Source organism: Harpia harpyja, chromosome 17 (assembly GCF_026419915.1).
Source record: "Harpia harpyja isolate bHarHar1 chromosome 17, bHarHar1 primary haplotype, whole genome shotgun sequence".
Lineage (NCBI taxonomy): Eukaryota > Metazoa > Chordata > Aves > Accipitriformes > Accipitridae > Harpia > Harpia harpyja.
The window spans coordinates 8,909,871-8,934,308 of record NC_068956.1 but is presented as its reverse complement, the minus strand read 5'-3'; the positions used below and the strand labels follow the sequence as shown (position 1 = coordinate 8,934,308).

Sequence of the window (24,438 nt, the reverse complement as noted above, 5' to 3'; positions counted from 1 at the left end):
TGCCTGCTGGACCTGGTGATCCTGCTTCCGTACAAAGGGAAAGAGCCTCCACCTACCTTCTCTCCTTCCCTCCCCGGTTCCTCACTCCCTCTCTCCCCCTCGGCCGGGCAGGATTCCTCGGGCAGAGCATGCAATCAGCGCGCAGGGAGCAGCCGCAGCCACAGGAAAGATGCAGAAGCACAATCAGAAGGAGCACCTCTACAAGCTGCTGGTGATCGGGGACCTGGGAGTAGGCAAAACCAGCATCATCAAACGTTATGTCCACCAGAACTTCTCCCCCCACTACCGGGCCACCATCGGGGTGGACTTTGCCTTGAAGGTGCTGAGCTGGGATGCTGAGACTGTGGTACGGCTGCAGCTCTGGGATATTGCGGGTGAGTACAGAGGAGAACCCTTAGCCCCATAACCCGTCCAGAGACAATACAAAATGCAGACCCAAGTTCACTTGGACTAATCTTTAAGTTGGAAACTACCAGTGCCTATGCGGTGAGGGAGAGGAGATCGAGGAAAGAAAACTTTAAGGGCAGATTGAAATTTTGGAGTTTCCCTAAAGCCATCAGCCCCCCAAAAAAGGGGTGTCAGACTGAAACCTGCCCTGTCTGACTTTTTTCCCAAGCCCTTGGACACATGCGGGGACACGGGCACCTCTCTCCAAATGCCCCAATTCTTCCCCTGCAGCTGCCGCTGTTCAGCTTGCCTCATTAGACTAACAGAACTCTGTGATGGGAGGGAGAGTAACAAGAATTTCCTGTTACATCTGTTTAATTTGGTGGAAGAGATGAGGGATTCAATAAGATGGTTAAAATTATTATTATAGTTTAAAAAATAAGGAGAAGGTATCACTTAGTTACTTTATCAAAATACCTTCCTTCTCCCTTTCCTTCCTCTCTCTCCTACCATCCTTCTTCAGCCCAATGAAATGTAAACAACTTCTGACATGCTTTGAAGAGAAGTGTTTCTATTTGGCAATAATCCTGGTTGTTAAAAATGTATTTACTCATGTTTACTTGTCCTTATTCCAACTTGTCCTTATTCCAACATAAAGCAAAAAAAGATAATTTACTCTGTGTGAAGAGGAAAAGAATAAAGAAGTCCAGCTATCCTTGCATGCTTACATAATTAAAAAATACAGACTCAACATTGTTGCTGTCAGTGCTTTGGAGTTTTTATATTTGGCTTCCAATTAAACCCACAACTTTTTTTGCCACCCCCCTTGCTAGGAATTAATCATTTTTGATTCAGTCCACAAAATAAAAGTTTATCTCGATGGCATATTTCGCATGCTCTAAGTAATCATTTTTTATTTAGTGTATGTAGGAATCCAAGTACAGCTATAACACAATAGCTTACGGCAAGAAGGAGGGCATTTTAAAACTCAATTAAATTAAGAAGTTACATTTGTTAAGTAGGGAATAGAGGTGAAAATTATATCAGCTGTTAGGCAACTGTGCCAGCCTGTGGCCTGAGCTGCGGGTTCAGTGATCTAGTCTGGAGCAGCACCGAGTAAAACTAGTGAAATGAGAAAATTCCTGACATTCTTATCTGTGGAGGGAGTGCCTTTCTTCTACACTCAGCTGCCTCATGTCTGAGCTCTGAATTTGGCACCAATGTACTAAAACTTATGCAACAACACTGCTTTATGCAAAACATGCATAACCTTGGCTTTTTTGCACATCAGTACAGTCTTGTGGTTTTATGGTATTAAATACATGTATGCTCAGTTTTCTTTATTAAAAGTTGGAATAATGGGGAAAGCATTACTTTTATTGCTCACCAGTGACCAATTATATCCAGAAATACATACACATCCAGCAAAACTTTGCTGCATAAGAAAAAGTATTTAATAGTAAATTCTGAATGCATCAGGGACTTAAAGAATGTATTTGCATGCCTTGTTTCAGAGATTTATTACGCTACTAATCATGTGCTGGCGGATCATATGATGTAGCTTTCAGTCAGGCTGCAGAAGCAATTACACCAAGTTGTAGTACTGAATGACTAGCATGCTTTCTGAGTTATCACACATGACAGAGAGAATTACAGCATAGTACTAAATTTCATATGAATTGCTCAATTCAAAGCATCTCTGTGAAGGTCAAGACAGTGGCCGGTAATAAAAAGAGTTGCTGTCTTAGTTTTAATGACTTCTGTGTAAGGAGCTTTAGCTGTTGATGGCGATACAGAGAAAATAGGTTCTGTAAGCAACACACTGAATTCAGATCAGCGTGGCGCTGGCATAGAAGTTATCACGAATAAGGCATCTAGCTGGTGACAAAAAAAAGTTGTTTAAAAATGAAAGCAAAGTAAAACAGATTGGAAATACGGAGGGAATGGAAGTGTTTTATCCTGACTGTGGCTGGTCATATATCACCACTTGCAAAACAGAAATAGGCGAGGATAAGAGGGAGGAAAATAAAATCTCTGGTCTCAGAACATCCTCTCTCTTTGGCAGAATCTCTGTTATTAGGTCATGTTTATCTTTGGGGGTAAAGCAATAAATTTTCGGTCTCTAACCAAGCTGGAGGATGATTGTCCTAGCATTCAGGACATCTTGAATTGAAGCAAATGCTGCAAATGCATCACTATATGAATATATATGTATATATGTGTGTGTGTATGTATCAGGTATCATTTTAGCTCTTACATCCTCTCCTCCCCCTCCATTATACAGCCAGTGAACTTACTACTAAGTGTTATGTATCGTCTTCCTTGCACTTTGCTGTGTGGATCAGTGGGTAGTAAATTATTTAACAATCTAGAAATAATATTCTCGAAGAGGTTTTGAGTAAAACTAGTGTCAAGCTGATCCACATTATTAGTAGTATTTACATACATGGTGACTTCATGGGAGGAGTGACATACTCCAGCTGTGGTAGGACCAAGGAGTTTACCCTTGTTTACCCTTACAGACATAAGAAGAAAAAGCAAATTTGGTTCATCTGGTGCCATCTTGTTTCATATTTAAATGTCGTTTATATTTCTGTAACATATTTTTCTGTATTCTTTAATTTGGTAAACAAAACTATAGTAAGATCTAATAGCTAAACGCTAAAACTGCATTTATTTAGTTGAGAGATAAATGCTGAACAATAAGGATAACTAAGCATTAGAAAAATTAATTCAGGGGTAAGGTAGGTTCTGCATCACATAATATTACATTAAGACTTGGGTTTTTTTAACAGATAATATATTCTTGAAGCTATGGGTGTTAGGAATAATTGGACAAAACTTCATGGTTTATGATGTTATGATATCTGTAACAACACAATGGCATTAAAATCTATGAATTTATGTCTGATTCAGTGAAGTGCCTAAGTTTCAAGTGACTGAATTTTCACTGTTGCATGTGGGAGGAGATATACATGGTAAAATTCTCCTTGTCTTTAATTTCCTCACGACAGTTCCACTTTATTTCATTGAATGTCCCAAATTCTCAGTTCTAGTGTTCATGACCCTGTTAAAGTGTGCCATCACCTCTACTGCTGTGTCATACATCTTCAAATCTTGCTCCTCAGTCAAATTTTTTTTGTTGTTGTTTCCTTATCTTTTCTGCTGCCTCTGTACCAGTATCCTTTAGATTCATTGACAGATTGTTAGAAGGAAAGATTTAAAAGAAACTCTTGATCATATTTTGAAGGCGGCTGCTGTGGTGAGGGTGGCCCTGCAGATGCAGGCTGGGACCGCTTTTGAAGAAACCAACTATTGCAGACAGCGGATCCGGGTGCATTTGCTATTCACTTCTCTGCAAGGCTGCTCCCAGTGCTACTGTCTGTGTTTCGTGTCCAGACGGCCCTGAGATTTCTCTGACCAGCTTTAGCTGCAGATTTACTGCAGGGAGCAGCTCTGCGAGCGCTGCGGAGGGCAGAGAGCAGCACCTCAGAGCCTTTGCCCTCCCCTGCCACTTATTTCACAGCCGTGTCAGCATCACCGTTACCCCTCCTGCTGCGTATGTGTGGGCCGGAGTATTCATTGCTACCAAAACTGTGTTGGTTTGCTTTTACGAGGCTGGTTCTCATCTCGTAAAGAGTTGGACCAATGCATTGGAGACATCCACACAATACCAGTGGTGAAAGAACAGTTTCTTTCCCTTTCCCTGCAACTTTCACTTTAGGAAACAGCAGTCTTTGCACAGATATAGGCAAATGTCTCTGCAGTTGTGAAGTTTTTAAGACTGTTATGGTCCAGAAGGAGTAAACGGACTGTTCACTAATGCCAGGCACAGCACATCCTCAGCGGTTTAGGCTTTTAGTGGCTGCTAAGCATTGCAGTACATATGCATAAATAAGATAGTCATGGTGATTTCTAGGCTAAGTTACCTTGAAATTACTCTTCTGCAAACATAAATAAGTCCCTGGCTGTGGTGGTTTTATTTCAGTATAGATTTGTGGTGGGATCCGTGGGCCTGATCCTTCTGACAGCCTGCTTTTCCACATTCTGGGGTGGTGAATACCACCTCAAGGCTTGCTTAAGTTTCAATCCATAAAGGCAATGACTTGAATTCAAGGGTGAAAATTCTGATAGTTATTTTAAAGTGAAAGGTAAAAAATGTTTAAATCTTCTCCACAATTTCTAGCTTCTCAGTGTTGGCTAAAAGCCCTCTGTAAAGCATGGTTGTTCTCAGAAGCTTTTGCCTCTTAGGATGGGGGATGGCGGCAAGAAGTAAAACCTATTGTAAAATGGGGCATTAGGCAGTTTTAATCAATTTTTGTCTTGCACTATATTTCAGATAGTGTGGTTGAGACAGTGGAAATTGTCTGAGTTTTAGCACTTTATCATTAGTTTTTATAACTTTATCAGAAATTATAGTGGTTAGTGAAAATTTTAGATTTCTGTACAAGTCATGCTGGCAAATTTGTGTGGGGTGCATTTTTATAAACTATGAAAATTCAGCTGTTGATGGCTTTAAGCCCATGAAATGATACCTTTCCCTGCTGCAGAGGTGCCACTGAGATTAAGGTGAATGTGCAGGCATGTGCCATTCAGACAGGGAGTCCGTCCCTTTAATGGAAATATTGTTGCTTTGGCACCTTGGTCTCACTGGATTCACTTCAAAATGGGGTAGGATTCATCTGGTTTAACAATTAGACATCTGGTACTGAACCATCTGAGTATAAGCTACTCACCCTGGGCTCTCCAGGGGGTTGAGGGTAGAAATTAAATACCTCCATAATGAAGCTTATGTGACCACTCTTAAATGTCTATCCTTGCTTAGCAGATGCCCTCTAGATATCTCTTCTCAGTCTCTGACTACAGAGGGACCCTAATCTTAGCTGATTTTTGGAACCTAAGTTAGGGCTGATGAATGCCAACGTAAAGCACTGTCTCAATGGGCAAAGGCCATCAGACTCGTGGGGTTTGATGCCAGATGCCAGTGGCCTTGCAAGGGATGCAGTAAAGTACCATGGGCTAGATCAAACAAACATTTCACAGGTTTCTGACCTTTCCAATGAAGAGCAAAACCCATCTTCCCCAGTCCCTCTTACAATAAAGCAGATTCTAATGTTCAAGGCTGCCTGCAAGATACCGCTGAATACCTAATGGTTCATCTATTTTCTAGCCTAATTACTGCCTAAGCCATTGTGTTGCTGAAAACCTAAGGCCAGATTCTGACACCTTTAATACATCAAACAGTGCCTATTTTTATGAGTAGTTCTGCTAAATGAAAAAGTTTTAGGAACCTCATCTATTAAGATAGGTACTTGTTCACGTAAGGGAGAATCTTTGGAAAAAAGAGTCCTTCTGGATCCTTAGACACAATATTTAGCTCTCCAAGCACAATGCAAACACTAAAGATCAGTTTTTTCACAATGTAAATTAAATAAAAGTAAAGCCATTATGCAAATGACATAAAACTAAAAGTCTGTGGTTTACAAACTACCTCTTTTTCCTTTCCAAGTTGCATAATGTCTTTATGCCAAGTGTGTTCATATATTAATTGCAACTGATGGGGAAAAAGACCACTTCAAAAAGGGTTTAGGCACTTTATTCAGCCAGCAGCTCCATTCTTTCTCTTTCTTTGAAGTGATTGATGATGGAAATTGGTGAGCTTTGTCCTCCTGCATAAAGCTGCTTTTACAAACATGGTGGCTTTTCTGTGCAGTGAAAAACCTAGGTATCTGCAAAAGCAGCTGGAAGCAGGAGGAGGAATCAGTGGCATACCATTTGTCAGAACTTTGTGAGCCACTACTAGCCAGAAGATCACATCATAAGAGCCTTTTATTCCTCTAATAACTTTGTTTGTGATGAATGATTTTATGCTGCAAATTAATAATTTAGTTCTTCTTTTATGACAACATCCCACCTATCTTTGAGATCTGTGTCCCAGTAAACATGTGTAAGGCCCAAGTTTAACTGTTCTTACATCATCTACGTCTCATCTACAGTGCAAGCATCTCAAGAACTTTGCATGAGAAGTATAAAGTATCACTGAAATACAATGTGGATCAAAACTTAATTATATATGTTGCTGCTTGCCTCACTGCTAAGTTTCTAATCAGACCTTGACTTTTGTTTGAAGGCATCTTCTTGCGGATGAAAAAAAAATTACTCAACAAGGAGATTATGGAATAGCACATGACTTAGCCATTCATCTGATTAGCCCACTGATAGGAATCATAAGACATTTTAATAAAGGATAGCCATAAGAAATTTTCAATATGACCTCATATTTCCCAGAAATGACATATTTCTATCTTGCTTTATCAATGGAACACAGTGTTTATTTAAGGTAAAAAAAAATCTAACATGAATTTGGAGAAGACAGACATCCACTTTTGGTTTCTGTACCATGTGAATGACTTTCTCCTTGCTGCAACAGCTAGTGCATAAAACCAAAGATAAACATCACAAACAGATGGTGCTGACCCCGTAAGTGCACTCAGTGCTATTTCCATTAAATGAAACTGCATGGTCTAAAAGCCCAGTGATCAGCACTCTTCAGTTCTCATCCCAGCCTTACATTTGACAGCACAATTTCCATCAGATAAAACCTCCACAGGTAACCTTCCTAGGGTCAGAGGCAGACCGTCAATCTTCTTGTCTTCCTAACCTGCTCAAAATTATGCACGTTGAAAAAATAAGGCTAGAAACAGGTTTCCATTGAATGTTGCCTGTTCTCATAGCACCTTTTCTCAGCTATGAAACATATGGTTAAATGCAATAATTGTCTTGCTTAAAGACTGCTGTTGTCATGAGATGTTTCAGGAATTTATAATTCTTTTTTTGGATCACATCTCAGCAGTAGACATGGAATCGAAATAGAATAGTAGACAATAGAATGGAAATTCTATTTTTTCACTTCAAGAAAAATTCCGTGTAATTTATTTCCATTCTTGGAAACATTTTTTCAAAGTTCCCATGCAAACAGCATATATATTAACAAACCCACAGCTGACCAACATATCACATCCTGACATCAAGTGTGTTAAATTTTACACTGCTAATCATATAAAATGATAGATATTTACAAATGTCCATATTTGAATATAATAATACATTGCTAGTTCACAAAAATACTGTAAATAACTTCCCAGAAAACACTCTGAATTCAGCAAATAAAACCATAAAGCTTCTGAACAGATCTAGCGTGAAACGTCTCCTCCCAGATCTTTTCACTGGAGCAATACAGCTCTTCATATCTCTACTGCTGTGCTATTTCTTGGAACACTTTCCACGTTTGTAAGGCTTTAAATTCACCTGTCTCACCTCTGTGTTTTAGTTTGCCAGTAAAACTATATTCATAATGACTCTAATGTCTGGTGTGGCTCCAGAGCTTAATTATGTTACTGTTGATTATTATCACTTGCATGAGAATATGCAGGATCCTCTTCATGCATGAGCAGACCAGTTGTGTTAACATGTTTCCCACAAAATACCATATTATCAAGGAGCTTCCAATCTGGTACCTAGATTTTTTCTGACTCCTTTTTAAAGTCCTATAACGCACACCAAGACTCTTGGTACTCTCCACAGACCTAGAAATCTGGCAGCTTAATAAGACTGTACACTGAAGTTCAAGCTTGTCATAGAATTATTAAATTCCCTTGGATGTTTGCTTTAAAACTCCTTTTTCATGCTATATTCTCTTGCATTTTCATACAAATGAGTCTGGCATGGTACTTACATTATTTAGACAAAGGGTAGCTTTCCAGTGACTTACTTACAAAATGAAGTTCTACCTTCAGTAATGTTCTCTTAGAAAACCTGCTATGTGAAATATTGACCTGGATTGGAAGCAGTGATTTTTACAAGGTGGTGGTTTTTTTCCCCTCCTACTTTCTTCATCACAGGTCAGGAAAGATTTGGAAACATGACCAGAGTGTATTACAGAGAGGCCATGGGGGCATTTATTGTCTTTGATGTTACAAGACCTGCAACATTTGAAGCAGTGACAAAATGGAAAGAGGATTTGGACTCTAAGTTGGTTCTTCCAAATGGTAAACCTGTGCCGACAGTCCTCTTAGCAAACAAATGTGACCAGGGAATAGATGTTCTTATGAACAACGGCATCAAGATGGATCAGTTCTGCAAAGAGAATGGATTCGTGGGCTGGTTTGAAACATCAGCCAAGGTAATGTTTTCATTTATTTTTAAATGTTTCTTCAAGTACAGAGAAACTGGTTCCTACAATAGTTCATTTGGTCGAAATGCGTACCTTGCAAAGCTCCTTTCTTGGTGGAATTAATTAAAAGTGAATTTGTAAATTAATAAATTTCTATTTCTTACAGGCCTTTTATTGCAAAGCAAATTATATGCAACGTTCTGAAATGCAGCTGCTCTAATATGAAAGGCCAGCAGTAAAGGATGTAAGTGGTCAACAACTTACTGTGTAATAGCCTGGGGAGGAAGATGACCTTTGCCGAGGCAAAAAAGCCACCTCTTATGAATGATATGAGGATACTTTTCATAATTCTTAACAGTGAATATTATCTATAAATATTTATATAACCACTTTGCCTGAGAAATGCTGATTTGAGACAATAGCTTTATTGTGTTAGATTCCAGAAAAAAAGTCAGTCTATTGTAGCGCTTGTACGATGTTTACAGTTGTAAGCTCTCATTCTCAAAAGCCTTTTCAAAAAAATCACATATCTGGGGAGAAAGGAAAGATCAGTGGTCAAAGTGCCAAACGAGCTGCTCTGAGGTTCAATTCTTTGCCTTAGTACAGATTTCCTGGGTGCCTATAAGAAAATGGAGATAAAAATCAGGAAGGGCACTGGGACTTTCAGAGTATAAAGGTCCAAGGTACAGTGGTCCTGTATATCAATTTGAGATCTCTCAGATAATCTCAGTGCATGCAAGATTTGGAGTGCTGGCATGTAAAATATTTATTTGAACACAACAGTTCAATGGATATTGTGTTTATTGTGTTCTCCGATTATGAAAGCTGGTGTCATCATTAATAGCTCTGGGAAACATTTGTATGTTTTAAATGTAAACAGTTTGGCTCTGGTTTGACCTAGATTGTTAGTAGACTGAAAGCCAAAATGCTACATTCAATTGTTTAATTTCTTTTAAACACTTTATGAAAGTTACTTAAGAACCTTTGGAGCGTATCATTGTATACTTGTATTTTACTTTTCTGGTCCTGACTCCTTCTTTAAGCACTAATATTTAGAAGTCTCACTTGTAATCAGCAGAAGTAACAGCAGGTGACTAGCAGCATGTCCTAGACTGCCTCAAGCATTGCATGAACTCTGGGCTGAGATTGCAGCCTTTCAATACTTAAAGGGGGCTTATAAGAAAGATGGGGACAGACTTTTTAGTAGGGCCTGTTGCAATAGTACAAGAGGTAATGGTTTTAAACTAAAAGAGGGTAGATTCAGACTAGATACAAGGAAGACGCTTTTTACAATGAGGGCAGTGAAACACTGGCACATGTTGCCCAGGTTGAACAGGGCTCTGAGCAACCTGATCTGATTGAAGATGTCCCTGCTCATTGCAGGGGGGTTGGACTAATTGCAGGGGGGTTGGACTAGATGACCTTTAAAGGTCCCTTCCAACCCAAACCATTCTAAGATTCTGTGATTCTGTGTCTTTGTGGTCAGTGTCTTTGCTTTCCTACTGAATGGGTCTCAAAACTAGTCACTGTTTCTTCAAAATGCCATTTTTAGGGAGACATTTTGGTCTAGGTCAGTGTGTAAATTACCTTGCTGTACAAACAGGGTACTTCCTATTCCTGCATGCGCAGGACCTGGTTTGAATTCAGGTCTGTGGTTCTCTGCTGATTTGTGCTGGGTGAGGCCACCAGAATCCAGTGTTCCTTTCTAGGATAACCTAAATTTTACTATGGACAGTGTCTAGTTCTGGTTTAAGAAAGAGGCCAAGATCTCTTACATCAGCTTCTTCATGATAATTATGGCAGAAAGGTAACTATTCCAGAAAAAGAAAAAAAACAAAACCCAGAGAGTGAAGCATTTGGAATGGCAGCTGTCAGTAGAACATGTGGAGAGTTAGGGGATTATTACAGGACAAACTATTATTATTTGTATAAGGATTACATATTCTGGCTCTTTCCAATATTCTATTAGGTGTGTAACTGTCTTTCAGGCCAGAAATAACATGAAATACCTGGTTGTGAGTATTTGGGATCCAGTTCACCAGTGATGTGTAACACTGTGTATGGCTGTTTTCTTCAGAATTACTTTTTCTTCATTTCTGATATGTACATGAGTCTGCATTTCCTGGAGACAAGAACTAATTCACTGAAAACTGAGGCCTGAAGGCAAAACCACCACAAAAATCATGTGGAGAGAAATGAGTAACAAATTGTTTTAAAATGCCTGCATCTGAAAGACTTTCAAAGAGAATGAGAGGGAACAGGATGGGCCATTGTTTAAAGGATACAGGACCACAGTTTCATTATTTTAGGTTTGGATCATAAAAGTCATACAGCTGATCACTGCTCTTTGGCCTGTGAGAAAGGAATCTGTACCTTGAATTCCATACATCAGTCCCCAGCAAGCACCTGTCCACCTCTTAAAAAGAACAAACACATTTATTGTGCCAAGGGCCATTGCAGGTCATGACAGAGAATGAATGTACAAACAATTTTAAAGGCCACAGAGAGGTTTTACTGTGATGATGGAGCCTGTCTTAGGCATAATTATGGAAGTATAAAAGACATGTAAACTTTTAAAAAGTCACAACAGATGAAAAGTTTTCCAAGTTTTTCTAAGCCACATAGAATTCAGATTTTGATTTATTTTAAACAAAGGAAATATCTAGATTCTTCTCACTTTATTTAAGTCAGAAACCCAAGCAGTCCTCAGGTTACCAGTGCAATCCTGCAGAAACAGAAAGAAATCCAGCTATGACAAGACTTGTCTTCAAAAGCCACTGTGAAGGGAGCAGTGAGAGTTGAGGACACATGACTCTGGGACACATGACTGTTATCAGATTGTTCTGTGCTGCTATAGACTGAAGGCAGGGATCTGTTATTCTGCAATCCACACAACTGATTTCCACCCTGAACTGGAGGCTCCTGACTAAAATGATGCAAAAAGAAGAGTAATTCCACTAAAGATGGTAGAATCACAACATTTAGGCTAAGTTAGATCAGAATAATTTCCCCACTTGGTCTCAGTTCTGAACTAAAACCTACACATATTTTCTAAACAAAAGTTGTTATTACTGCTATTTTAAAATACTGAATGTTACATGTACCTGGTATACTTTCAGCCTAGGGCATATTAAATAATTGAACTCAGGTCTGGGGAAAATAAAAACCTAGCTATGTTTGCTGTAGAGAATAGAAACTCTTTTCTGAGCAGAATAACACTGACAGAGAAGTCATCATATTGCAGCTAGCAGTTTTAGCAGTTCAAATAAGTAATAACTTTTTTTTGTGGTATCCTGGAATAATTAGATCTCCAGAGGTTTTCTGGAGACGTGCTTGGAAACGTTATAGCCTTCAGAGCAAACTGAATCTGATTTATGCATTTTGGAAAACAAAGGTGATTGCTTATAAAAATACATCTTAGTTCTGGTTGCCTTGCAGAAAGTAGCATGCTGTATATGTACCTACCATATTTCAAGCTGTCAATGGTTTGAATTTTTTTGTCCGTAGCACTGGCAGATTACACCAAAAAACATCACTCTATTATTCCCTGGTGCTGTTTTTCTGAAGTTAACTTCAATATAAAACATTTGAGCCACCTAATGCATTCTCATGTATTAGTTTTGATTCTTGCATTAATCTAAAGGCAATACTCAGCCTGTTCCAATTTTCCGCTCCCTACAAAAACAGAAGAATTTGTTCTGATAGTTTGCCGTGTAAGAAGGGCCTTGTTGGGCAACAGCACAATGTAGTATAGTCACAAGTTATACGTATCGCCATATATCTGGTGGAGAGCCTGGTCTCTTTTGTATATGAGTATTTAGTTTGCTCATATTGATTGCAGTCTGAAAGGCACATCCCCAGATAGATAGTCACAAAATAACCCTTAATAGTAAATTCTTTAATAAATTTCATGACCACAACTATTGTGAAAGATGCATTTTTTTAAAGGAAGGAAATTTCTCCTTCCTGTCACACATTTAATTATCCAGCATGTGGCCAGAGTAGCTGAGAGCTCCACTCACATTTCCAAGCCTTTAAACTGTTTTCAGCACCATTCCTGGTTCAAATAGGTGAGCTTTTGACCTGGATTAGAAAAGCAGCAATTTTAAGCTTATTATCACTTTATAATGCAAACAGAACTTGTGCATCAAAACAGACAGCCAGGCAAAACTAAATGTGCTTGAAAATACCTACTTCAGAAATAACTTGAAATACCTTACAACTGACCATAGCTGTGCTGTGATTATGCATGAGTTCCTCTTTTCCCCACTGTAATTCTGCTGTCAACAATACAGAATTAGGTGAAGAAACATTCACATTTTGTCCAAATTGCCCAGAAGGGCTGGTAGCTGTGCTTTTCAGATCCTTACTGAAGTAAGTGAAGCACACCGCTCCTTGTCTGCTGAGCATCATGGCCTGGAGACTGAATGAGCACTGAGTCTCTGGGCTGTTTGGACCAGGAAATCTTTTGTGCTCTTGGAAACATGGATAATAACATGTTCTTTCTCCAGCTTTTGTCTGACAGGCAGTCCACAGTATGTCATAGTGCCCAAATGCCAGACTAGGAATCAGGAGTCCTCTTTGCCACTGATCTACGGAGTGACCTCCAAAAAGTCACTCTCTCCTCTGATCCAGCCTCTTCCACAAATCAAGGACAGCAAATCTGCTCATCTGACCAGTGAGCTCTGTGAACAAACCAAGCTCTACTAGCCCTTGTTTAAATCACAAATTCTTCAGTTCTGACTGGACAATTATTATGGAAGTTGAAGAAACCAAGCTATATGGTAGACTTGCAGAGGAACAGGATATGTGGTTTCCATTTCCATACAGACAAATGAGGGTTGGACATGTATTTGAATTAGGCTGACACACTACAGCTAATCTGCTGATCTGGTAACTGAAACCAAAGCAATCCATTTAAGACTGCGAGACCCAGTTAGGGATGTATGGCTTCCTACATTGTCTTTTTAATTCACTCAAAAAAAAAGTCTAACCAATCTCACTGCACAGAGCCCTAGAAGATATTTCAGCTTCTGCCATAAACCAAGAAATGAAGCTGACACCTAAGGCAGAAGATTTCAGGTCACATATACAGTCACTCTGCAGAATCCTCTGCAGAGTTTGTTTCCCGTAGCTAGAAGAAAAGGAGTTGATTCAGACTATCCTACAGGTATTAGAGCTGTCCTATAGCTCCCTGGATCATTTTTATGAAATACGTTAGTTAGTGCTGGCCAAAGCTGGAAATTCACAGAATCACAAAATTGTTGAGGTTGGAAGGTCATTTAGTCAAACAATTTTGTTGCAGAATATTCAACCAGCTATAATAATACAATCACAGAAATTATCTTGTTCTCAGGGTTGCAGTCACAGCAGTTCACATCCATGAATTTCATGTTCATGCATCCGGTTGGCTTTTAACTTGTATGGTTGTGTTTTTCTGGAAACACAACCACAGCAATACAGCACAACATCTTAATAAGGCTCTGCTGCCAGCAGTTTCCAAGGGAGCTCTGCTAAGGGAGTGTGTGGAGCCATTCCCTCAGATTGCTTGCTCCAGGGGAGTGCAGGTTAAAACATCTTGAAAGTCATTTCCCTGCTCCTGGATTTTAGTGCATTATAGAAATAAAATGTAGAAGCTACATGTTTCTCACTAGGTTCCCATCTAATACCTGAATATTTCAGAATTTGTAAATGTTTACGTAAGAGAAGTTGATCTCGTTCAACTCCAATAGTAGAGTCTAAGGTCATGTCTCTAAGCGGTGCTGCCTTAGACGTCCCCACGTGCCCATGTTAGGTAGCTATGCCTGCATACACGTTGTTCTTCACCCTGACTTTCAACGTAAGACTCAGAAGCATCATATTCAGTCAGAGAAAGAAACTACTCAATTGTAGAAAGGGAGCAGTTTTATACTAGAAAACAGACAGACAAATCTAAGACACCTGTGGCAAAGAAAGAAAAGTTTCATCTGGAAATGCGACAGGCCCATAAAACTAGCAAAGGCCTTTTTTCTTCTGTAAAGAGCTAAGAGCCAGTCTAGTCTGAGGGGATTTATTTCCTATATTAAAATGGAATGCTCTAAATGTTAATGTACTGCATCTGCATTAGAGATGACAGATAAGGCAGAAGGCAATCCAGAATGCAAAGAAGCTTGCTGAGCTTGTGTACTGCTTTGAGACACATTCAACAAAGTATTTATTTTCCCTTCAGTTGATTGTTGCATTACGAGAATACGACATTATTTCCCATGGCAATAGGTTCAAAGGTTTTAAATCATGCAACTCTCCTTCCCTGCCCTGAGTTGCTATCCTTTCCATAAAACTGCCCTTTGAAAAGATACATTTGAAGGAGATCGATCTACAAAGCAAACTGTAATTTCATTTGGGTCTTCCAGTGTTCCTTTCTGGCTTTCAGAGTTTGCTCAGAGTTATTTTCTTTGCCTTGCTTTGTTTGGTAATAGAATAAAGAGTAGCATGTGGTGATTTTCACTTTTGCATTCCTTCTTGATGGGGTCAAGAGAAAGACTGACTCAAGTAGTCAGACATCATCTCAGGAGATGGGTTCAGGTCCTTGCTCTGGCAGGTATTGGCAGGTTGATGCAGGGTAAGTCATTTAGGGCTGGATTAACAACTCAGTTCTTGCATCACTGACTGTGATGATAGTGTCTTTCAGGTGCTGGGACTTACTGAGGCGCGAAAGTCACAGAAATGGGTTAAGCACCTCAGGGGACAGGGCAAGGGGAGATGCCCAGGAAAGAGTTTCATAAAAGCTAGCATGCTAAATCCAGATGTCCATGTGAGAAGTAGAGCAAAAGCAGGAAGAGAGGACTGATGGCAGCAAAGTTACTGTAATATGGGTAAGATCCTTCCTTTTTGCAGTAAAAAGTATCCCATGAGCCTTGGGAAAGAAAGGTGTTGCGTTCCTACCTTATCATGAGAAGACTTCAAACTATGCCATCTCCCCCTTTCCAACTAGCCACCATGTGCTGGACCAGGTTTCATGCAGTTTCCTCTGTTTGGGGCTCTGCTTTTTCTCCATTTGATAAATGGCCATAGCAGCACTTCCCTATCGCAGAAAGATACTGTGTAGATAAACACATCAAAGATGCAGTGCTGAGTAATAGCAGCCTTAAAAGTAATATAGGTAGACAGACCTTACCCCGTATGTGGAGAACCGTGAAGGTAAAAGTGACCTCAGAGGAGGCTGGAAAACAAGATACAGCACTACAGGTGCATCTAGTACCATGTTAAGAGCTAGATAACCCCTGAACATCTTGATGTTCAGAAGTGGCTCCACAAAGTAGGCCCCTCAGTATGACCTAAAGAATTTGCTCAGAATATGGGAAGAAGTTAGTAAAAACAGAAAAAGGAGAGAAGGGAGATGAGGGGAGAGGAGAGGAGAGGAGAGGAGAGGAGAGGAGAGGAGAGGAGAGGAGAGGAGAGGAGAGGAGAGGAGAGAAGAGAAGAGAAGAGAAGAGAAGAGAAGAGAAGAGAAGAGAAGAGAAGAGAAGAGAAGAGAAGAGAGAAGAGAAAAGAGAAAAGGAGAGAAGAGAAAGAAGAGGCAAGGCAAGGCAAGGCAACAAAATGAAACAAAACAAAATGAAACAAGAAAGAAAAAAGTGTGAACAGCAGCAATCATTGCAATTCCTGTGGTGTTCTGTGTAGAACAAAAGCCATAAGGGAGATGACAGTTAAGGCATTTCAACATAGAGACCCACTGAAAGACATCGTTTCACTCAGTCATCTCACCTATATTTTCTTTCTTTTTTGAAACATAATTGATTTTATTTTTAGGCATAATTGGAGCTGTTTCCATGTTTCAGTACAATTAATAGGTTGTCTATGATTATTCCTCTCTGTCCAATCTTATACTGTGATTTGTTGGGTGGATTTTCACCTGCTCCTTTTTCTCTGTCCTTCCCTAGATTGCCTTTCAACACGTCCTGCTCTCTAAAATTACCAGGTCTCTGGGTGTCTGTGTTTGGATAGCAGATCACCTTCTACGGTCTGCAGCTGCTTCGCTGCCTAGCAGAATATTGATTTTTCTTTTGCAAAACACACTGTAGAAGGAGAGGTGCAGAAATCAATATTTCATTAGACAGACCAGAATACAGCAATGTCTGTTCCACAGACCTAGGACACGGGAGTCGACACCAGAGGATTAGGGTTGTAACAAAAGGCGATAGCAGCATCAGAAAGCAAGTGGTCAAGGCATAGAGCTGGGACAGCTGGAGTTGCTTTATTGACATGAGCACAGGCTCCTTGCAGGGAGTGACTTAGCATGTCACTTCTCATCCGTACCACGTACCGGTTGTCATCTGAACCATGGGAGAAGGCTGGAGCTGGACACAAGCTCAGAAACAGTTGTGCTGTCTGCTCAGGTCACCCTTCCTCTCTTGCTCCCCTTGTACCCTGGCAGAAATTTTCATCCACACAGCTTAGACAGTTCATATAGATGTTCAGGATGAGGAAACGCCTCTCCGATCCAGCACACAGTACGGACAGGACTTGTTATTCCTTTCCTCTCATACAGAACAAAAGGCTAAATTTTGATCGCGTGGGTGCAAATGCTTTAAATAGTGAATCCTCGCAAACTGGCACATTTTGCTTGAAGAAGTAAAAGCACAGTCACATAAACTTCAGCAGGCGCATCTGAAGGGATGGTGCTCTGGCAGAGAGGAAGGTGGGCATGGACTGAAACAGAAGCCTTTTCAGGTGGAATGGCCAGAGCTGGGGATGATCTCTATCTGTATCTAATCCCACTTCACAGATATTCAGGAGATCTGGGCAGACACCTACCAGGGAAACAGCAAACTCAATCTAAAATGCAATTAACAATGTAATAAGGAATATGGGTCAAAATTGGTAAATACTTTCATTAAAAAGGAGAAAGAGCAATACTTTTAAAAAGCTTTTTAAAAAGAGAAGCTTTTAATTTTCAAATTCCCAAAAGTAAATATTTTGACTTTTCATGTCAAAACAATACTTGCATGTTCAAATTTGGCTTTCTTCCCCCCAAAAGCTATAGAGGTTTAAAAAGAGGTTTATTAATCCAATTTCACTTTGGTTTGAGTTCTGGCTGAAGTAAAGCAGCATTGGTTTTTCCTTCTGAATTTTTAGGTTCGGGTCTGGCACGTGGACTTCCATCCATCACCAGTGGGGATAAGGGATGTCCACCTATACCCGTTTTATGCTTTTGTTCTTCCCCCTTTCCCACTTATAAAATGCTGATCTTAAGCCTCTGACAAAGAGGCTTTCTGTTAATACATCTGAATTAATCAATTTGGGCACAATCTCTGATAGTCCCTAAGGCATTATTGAAAAAATGCATGCTGCCATCCCAAGAGAGAAGTAGCACATGTGTAAATGAAATGCTTCTCAGTCCATTAATAAAAGAAAACACAATGCAAAAGATTTTTACTTCTGTGGTTTTGTGCATTTAACAATCCTGTTTTGTCTTCAGCTTTCTAAGCAGTACTGAGAGATATTTTTCATTGTCTATTTTTTCTAATAAAATTTCACAGTGTTCTGAAAAAGACTTTTGGTACATGCTTGAGGAATTTGCTTGTCTGGTCAGAGAGCGCCATGTGATACAGTAACATTTTAACATCTCAGTATGGAGCTGATTCCCAGCTCTGTATTACTTTCTAGGGGTTAGTATGTAAATGACTTGTCTAAAGATTTGGTTTTTTACAACCAACTGATATTCTTTACAGGCCAAAGATCAAATATTTAAGTTCACTTGTGTACATGAAGAAACCTGTGAAATCTTGGTACTAATTAACATTTTCAGTTAGATCCCCAGATTTCAGCTCTTTACTGTGGTGCAAGGGGATGGTCAATGGAGTTTGTGGAGCTCTGCTGTTGATTTCAAGGGGATTAGAAATCAGCCTCACAGAATTCATTATTTTAGCATTTGATCTTCATATAATTGTACCATGTCTACTGAAACATACACAGGTGTACTTTGGTTTCTTTCTTTTATAGCTGAACTTCATACTTAAACATCTCATCTGACTTTTTTTGAACATGCACATGCAAAAAAAAATGTTTCGCACATTAAAATTTTACAGGTTATTTTATTAATGATGCTGAATTGATGCTGTGCATTTGCTGAAGGTAGATTTCACGGCATTGTGTGCATGGCTGTTTATGGTCTCAGTACAACAGGCTCCATCCAGATTCAGCTTGGAAACCTGGGAAATCTTAGATTGAAAATAAAAGCATAATCTTTATGGAACAAGAGGAGTATGTGCATATACATAAATATATACATATATATTTGTATGGATTTCTATATGTATGTATGTGGGGGTGTGATATGGTTTCCCAGAAGTTTGAAGCTGCAGTGAGGTTTCTATCTTCCATCATATAAAATAAGTAATCAATGCCAATAGTGAGAGTAGAAGAGTGTCTTTTGTGCCAGAAAGCCTGACTTTTCAGTCCAAACATATCGGTGGCTATCATTAAAAAAAAATCCTTACTCAGTATTACTGCTTATTTTGTATGCTGTGCTGAGCTGTGTCTCACTGATCAGGTTGTTTCAGCTTTGCCTATTCTACAAACAGAGTAAGGGTTGCTGCAAGTTAAATATGCTGTTGAAGTAAGGCACATGTAGAAAAAGACATGCTTTGCGTTTCGTTCTAAACCCCTAGGGTGAGAATTTCTGTCTTACAAATGAAACCAATGGTGATATATCTCTTCTGAAGCAGTACATTGGAGATAAGTCAGCCTCAACAAAAAAATGAGGACTCGGAAAGATATAGAACTTTTTTTTACTGTTTTGTGAATAATTTGAGATTGTATCATTTGTTCAGTGAATCTGGTTCATCACAGGTGTCATACAATGTGAGAATTGTATACAGAAATCTTCTGGAAACCATGGAAAAGGATTTAAAAAATATGTGCTATTGATGGCTGTAATTGCTGACAAGTAATTAATGATTTGAAAATCACAGTAACCATCATTCAAGCAGTCAAATATGGACTCTGGAGCTTTCCTTCAGGCATCTGTCTTTAACATCCCTCTGGCATTTGTTTCGTTTATTGAAGCAATCAAATCACCAAGAGTTTGGGGTAATTTAAAGTGAGCTCTGTGTATAATTTAAAAGAGATATGAATCATAATATACATAAAACCTAACTAACTTAAAAACTACAGTAAGCATTATTTAATACAGTCATTTTTTGAAAGCTGTTTATTAAGGAAAGTAACGTTTGATGTTGCCTAGAGAAAAGTTTAATTATGCACAGGAAATATGCAGCATGGGGTAATTAATATTGACTAATCAACCTCTCTTTCTCTTTCACTTGCAGGAAAATATAAACATCAATGAAGCTTCCAGATGCTTGGTGAAACACATAATTGCTAGTGAGAGTGATCCAGTTCAGTCTATTGAACCAGATATTATAAAACCACACTTGAATTCCTCCAAGATTGTCAGTTGTTCAGCTTGCTTTAAATCCTAAGAGACTTCCAGACTATTACAAGAGCTGAACAACTATGATTCACAATTTATACTTTATCCAACACATCCAGCCTGCCCAGATTGTCCATAAGCAGATTGCCATTTTCTCAGAAATATACTTAAATATTTCCATAATTTTTTGGCAGCTAAAATTTATTATGAGCTGTTCATCGATAGCAACTATTCAAAACTGTCTTTGGCTACTGGTCAAATAAGACTTATGGTGATGGCTGTGTTTTCCCAGTTGGGTAGCAACACCAGTGATATAAAAACTTATTTCTTTGCAATGTGGTTTCTGAAAGCTTGTATTTGTGATGTGACTGCAGCAATACCCTACTTGTCCATTGGTCCTCCAGCCTGTCTTCTCAGTACCTTGACCAGGCAACCGTCATCATTAGACAGCTTTGTCACTCCTCAAACTTGAATGATCTTGTTTCATATGAGGAAGATGATGGTGACAATGAAAATATAGCTGTTCAGAAAGAGACAACAGCAATGCTCACAGTGAAATCTTCTCACTGCAAGTTCAGTCTCTTGGATGAAGTGGCAGGACTGAATATGAAGCAACGTTTCATATCAGTTGTCCAGATTCAGCTTCTGAGGCTGAACCCTGATGTAGTATTGGCTCCCTCTTTCTGAAGAGTTAAATTCTCACAGTTGTTAGCATTGTCTTCAGATGAAGCAAAATGGAAAAAGTCAAGGGTGAGGGGTGACAAAACAGGGAACCGGGGGTACAGTCTCACAGGTGAAGCAGCTGACAGTTTTCAGAAAGGTTATCTATTCTATAAAGCCAGCACGTCCTCTGAAAAACAGTCATTGATTTTGTTTCTGCCTTTCCATCCTTCATGCCACAGATGTCCCTGTGTGTTTAAACTGTGTATATTCTCTAAGTCCCTGCATGCATCCCTCCTCTATGTTGATTCTCACGGGAAAATTCACTATCCACACTATAATGTAACAGCTGAACTTTTCAGGAATGCCTCTGCATTGAATAGCAGGGTATTTGCTTTCTGAGAACACTCTTCTAGAAACCACAATTGTATGAATGATCACAGGAAGCAAAACTGAACAGTGTTCAGAAGCACTCCTGGAATATGTGTAGAATTTGTTGACCTGTACTGTGGAAATGAAATGGTTGATTTTCAGAGTCTGACAAAATATACAGGTTGGTGGACTCATTCAGACAAGTGTGTCTAGACAAGAAGTCTTGACATCTGGCTGCAAGCCCCTGCAAGACAAACTTTGCCTGTCTACTGCCGTAGACAAATCACTTGCATTTTCTGTTCCTGCTCAGCCTTTTCCTTCCTAAGCTGTGAACTCTCAGTGGCAGGAGCTGTCTTCTGAGATGGGTTTCTTTCCTTAGAGATGTGTAACACCGTGGAGGGGAGGAGGCAGAATCTCATGACGTCTTGTGTTTGCAGACATCACTGCAATACTTCACTGAATACTTAGCTGGAAATGAAGGAGTGAAACTCTCAAAGGCTAGTAAATAGGTTTTGGTTAGGAAAAATGGAGGAAAAAAAAAATCCTCAAGCTGACCTTATCCTGTGAGACCTATGCGATTCATGTGCCTCTAAAGTTCATTCTGTAACTTGGCAGTGTTAGGTTTACAGGTGAACTCAATGACCTTAAAGGTCTTTTCCAACCTAAATGATTCTATGACTGAATGATCTGTTACTATATAGGCACTGCAGAGAAGAGCCGGGGACAGAGACATAGCTCTTTATGTGCTCTTCCTAAAGCCTTAAATTGATGTATTTTTGTCACAGAGTTTTAGAATAAGAAAGCAAGGTCTGTGGTTTTAAAAATAAAAATCCATTTCCAGAACTAATCCACACACACATAGATGTAAGGATCCGTATTTATCATGAGCTGGCTTTTTTCCAGGAGAGCAATTTTCAAGTTGTCTTGATTGCAGTGTTATCCTTAACACCTGTGTTAAACATCCTTTAACTCCTGCTGTGATCTGAGTCAAAAACCTTAACCTTTCTGCCTCAGTTTCCTCATCTGTAAAATAGGGATTGATGTACACACCTACCTCACAGCACTCCTTGAAAGTTACAGTTGACACCATGCTTTGAAGATACATGTTATACAAATGCCAAGCTCTATTACTGCTCAGAATGATATATGAGTGCCCTCTAGCATAAATACATGGTGCTGTAATGCCTTAATGTTCTAAATCTATCCAGGGCTTGTCTGTGCTGCAACAATTAGCTTCAATTATTCAACCTCACTTAACCTAGTCAATGTTATAAAGCAAAGTGTGAGTGTGTGGGATTATTTAATCTAATAAATAGGTGCAGATGGGTTACAAACAGAAATTGTGGCTGCACAGATGTCATGGTACTAGTTTAATAATCTCAGCAACAAAGCTGCAATTCAGAACTAGTGCCAGGTCAGCTATTTCAAATTTAAAGCATTGTTTAATTCAAGTCATATGGATGCCTTATAAGGGTAACAATTCATACCTTGAGCCAACACCGGGGAACACAAGCACCTAGATATTCAGATGGCTTCTAAAGGGCTAAGTTTTCATGAGTTGAACCCCATGCTTTACTTACAAATCTGGATGCCTCTGGTGAAGCAGAGGAAGTTGTCACTTCTTCCAAAAATTATTTTGTGCTCAACTTGCAACAAACATAGCAGTTGGTCATGTGTTTTAGTTATCTTCAGGTTGCTTGTCTTCAGTGGCTTCTAGCCAATATTCATTAAGCATAATGGTAACTTTCACAAATGTTTGAGAGCTATGGCTAAAGACCTGGTATAACAGTAATTAAAAAAACCCACATAAATAAAACACTTAAAGTACATATAGATTTTTTCTTTTTTTTCTTCACTGTATTGTATAAACCTGCTTTAAACTATGAACTCATCATCTGTTCCCCTTGTTTCTGTTGTGTCAGGTTTCACTGCAGTCACTGTTCTTGGGCAGATTTTCCACCTCTGGTAGATGGTGGACAGATTTTGGCCAATTTCTAGAGAAATGTTCTGAAGTCATACATATTTACATCATAAGAATTAGGAAAGTATCATGAAGAATCAGGCCTCCTTAGGAGGTTACATAATTCCAAATGTTCATTTTTATTTGTACTGAAGTGATAAGAATCTGTCAAGTCTCTTTCTATAACACAATAAATGTGTGAATGCCACCTGGGTATCTAGCAAGCAGAGCCTTTTTAGAAGGGGTTGTCATAGGCAGGCCAGAATAAAAGCTTCAATTTAGAATTAATGAGCTCAGTTTGTGTCAATACCCTTTCAGGAACAAATGTTAAATTTAATTATACTGTGTCAGTCCCTAACAGGTTGGATTTCCTTGTTTTTTATTGATACATTCTGTGCTATGTCCTCTTTGCTGGTCATTAGGGACCAGGCATCTTAATTGCATAGCCATTTCAAAATGAAACATTTTCCCCTCTATTTGCAATAAGTAATAAAAGACATGAGTCTCTATTGCCTTCCAAGTGGGCAAAGATACTGCAAAGTGGATTTAAAATTAATTTTCATTCTAGTTCTCCGTAAATGCCCCTCTGGCTGTCCCAGCACCAGAACCACAAGCTGATGTGCAGGTGAAGTGCTGGGCATGAGGGATCAGCTCAAAACACTTATGAAAAATGGTGGTTGATCATTTGCACCCCAAGGCTTCATTTAGCAACTCAGCCACACCACCAGTAATGACAGGATGTCTCTCATTTTCCGTCTTTGAAGCTCCATACAAAAAAAATCTCATGATCCTAACTACCTTGGGAAACATACACACATTACTGATAGGAAAATGCATGGAGTGAACAGTAAATATTACTCTGTTATTCCAGAAAAATCATATTTTATTTGACCAAGTTAGGCTTTCAACAGAAAGCCATTTGGACTCTGAAAATCAGGCTTTGTTCTTCTTATGTACCATTTTTTTAGATCATATATTTTCATAGAACTTTTCTATTCAGGAATAGCTGTTCCCAACAGTACCTTGTGTATGCAGCTTGAATTGTTGTACATCGATATTTTCTGTTCAGACTTTTGGGGGGGGCTTCTATTTTAACCTACCTGACCATATAAAAGGAGGAGGGAGGGAGGGAGGGAGAAGGTGCATGTTTAAATAGCAGTTTTCTTTTGCTTCTTAAAACAGCTTGTCTAGCTGGATGAAGTGAAATTGGTAAATACATGTGGGAGATGCAATTTTATGTCAATTGCCAGGAAACAATCAATGACAATATATTTTACTGCATCAATATTTATGCATGTGACGGCAGGTTATATTGTAATAAAAGATGATATTTCTGACAAAGCATGGAATGTGAGTGTTTTGTAAAATTAATTCATTAACCAAAGTAAGCACATACAAGTAGCCACAAGCTAATTCTGCTTTCCTCATACGTAGCCAATCTCTGATACATATATATATATATATATATAT

At 39.1% G+C, this 24,438-nt stretch overlaps 1 protein-coding gene across 1 annotated transcript; it reads left to right on the top strand.

Annotated features, from left to right (window-relative positions):
• On the top strand, positions 1 to 24,438 carry RAB38 (RAB38, member RAS oncogene family). Its single transcript, XM_052812965.1, has 3 exons — positions 1 to 374; positions 8,289 to 8,569; positions 19,873 to 24,438. Exons 1-3 carry the CDS (start codon positions 170 to 172, stop codon positions 20,023 to 20,025), a joined length of 639 nt encoding a protein of 212 aa, XP_052668925.1. The 5' UTR covers positions 1 to 169; the 3' UTR covers positions 20,026 to 24,438.

What these genes read in the sequence shown, in the direction of transcription:
- RAB38 (XM_052812965.1), top strand. Translation starts at nt 170, where the DNA reads ATGCAGAAGCACAATCAGAAGGAGCACCTCTACAAGCTGCTGGTGATC. An exon ending in GCAGCTCTGGGATATTGCGG is followed by an intron (nt 375 to 8,288) that starts GTGAGTACAGAG and finishes TCTTCATCACAG; the next exon opens with GTCAGGAAAGATTTGGAAAC. An exon ending in GGTTTGAAACATCAGCCAAG is followed by an intron (nt 8,570 to 19,872) that starts GTAATGTTTTCA and finishes TTTCACTTGCAG; the next exon opens with GAAAATATAAACATCAATGA.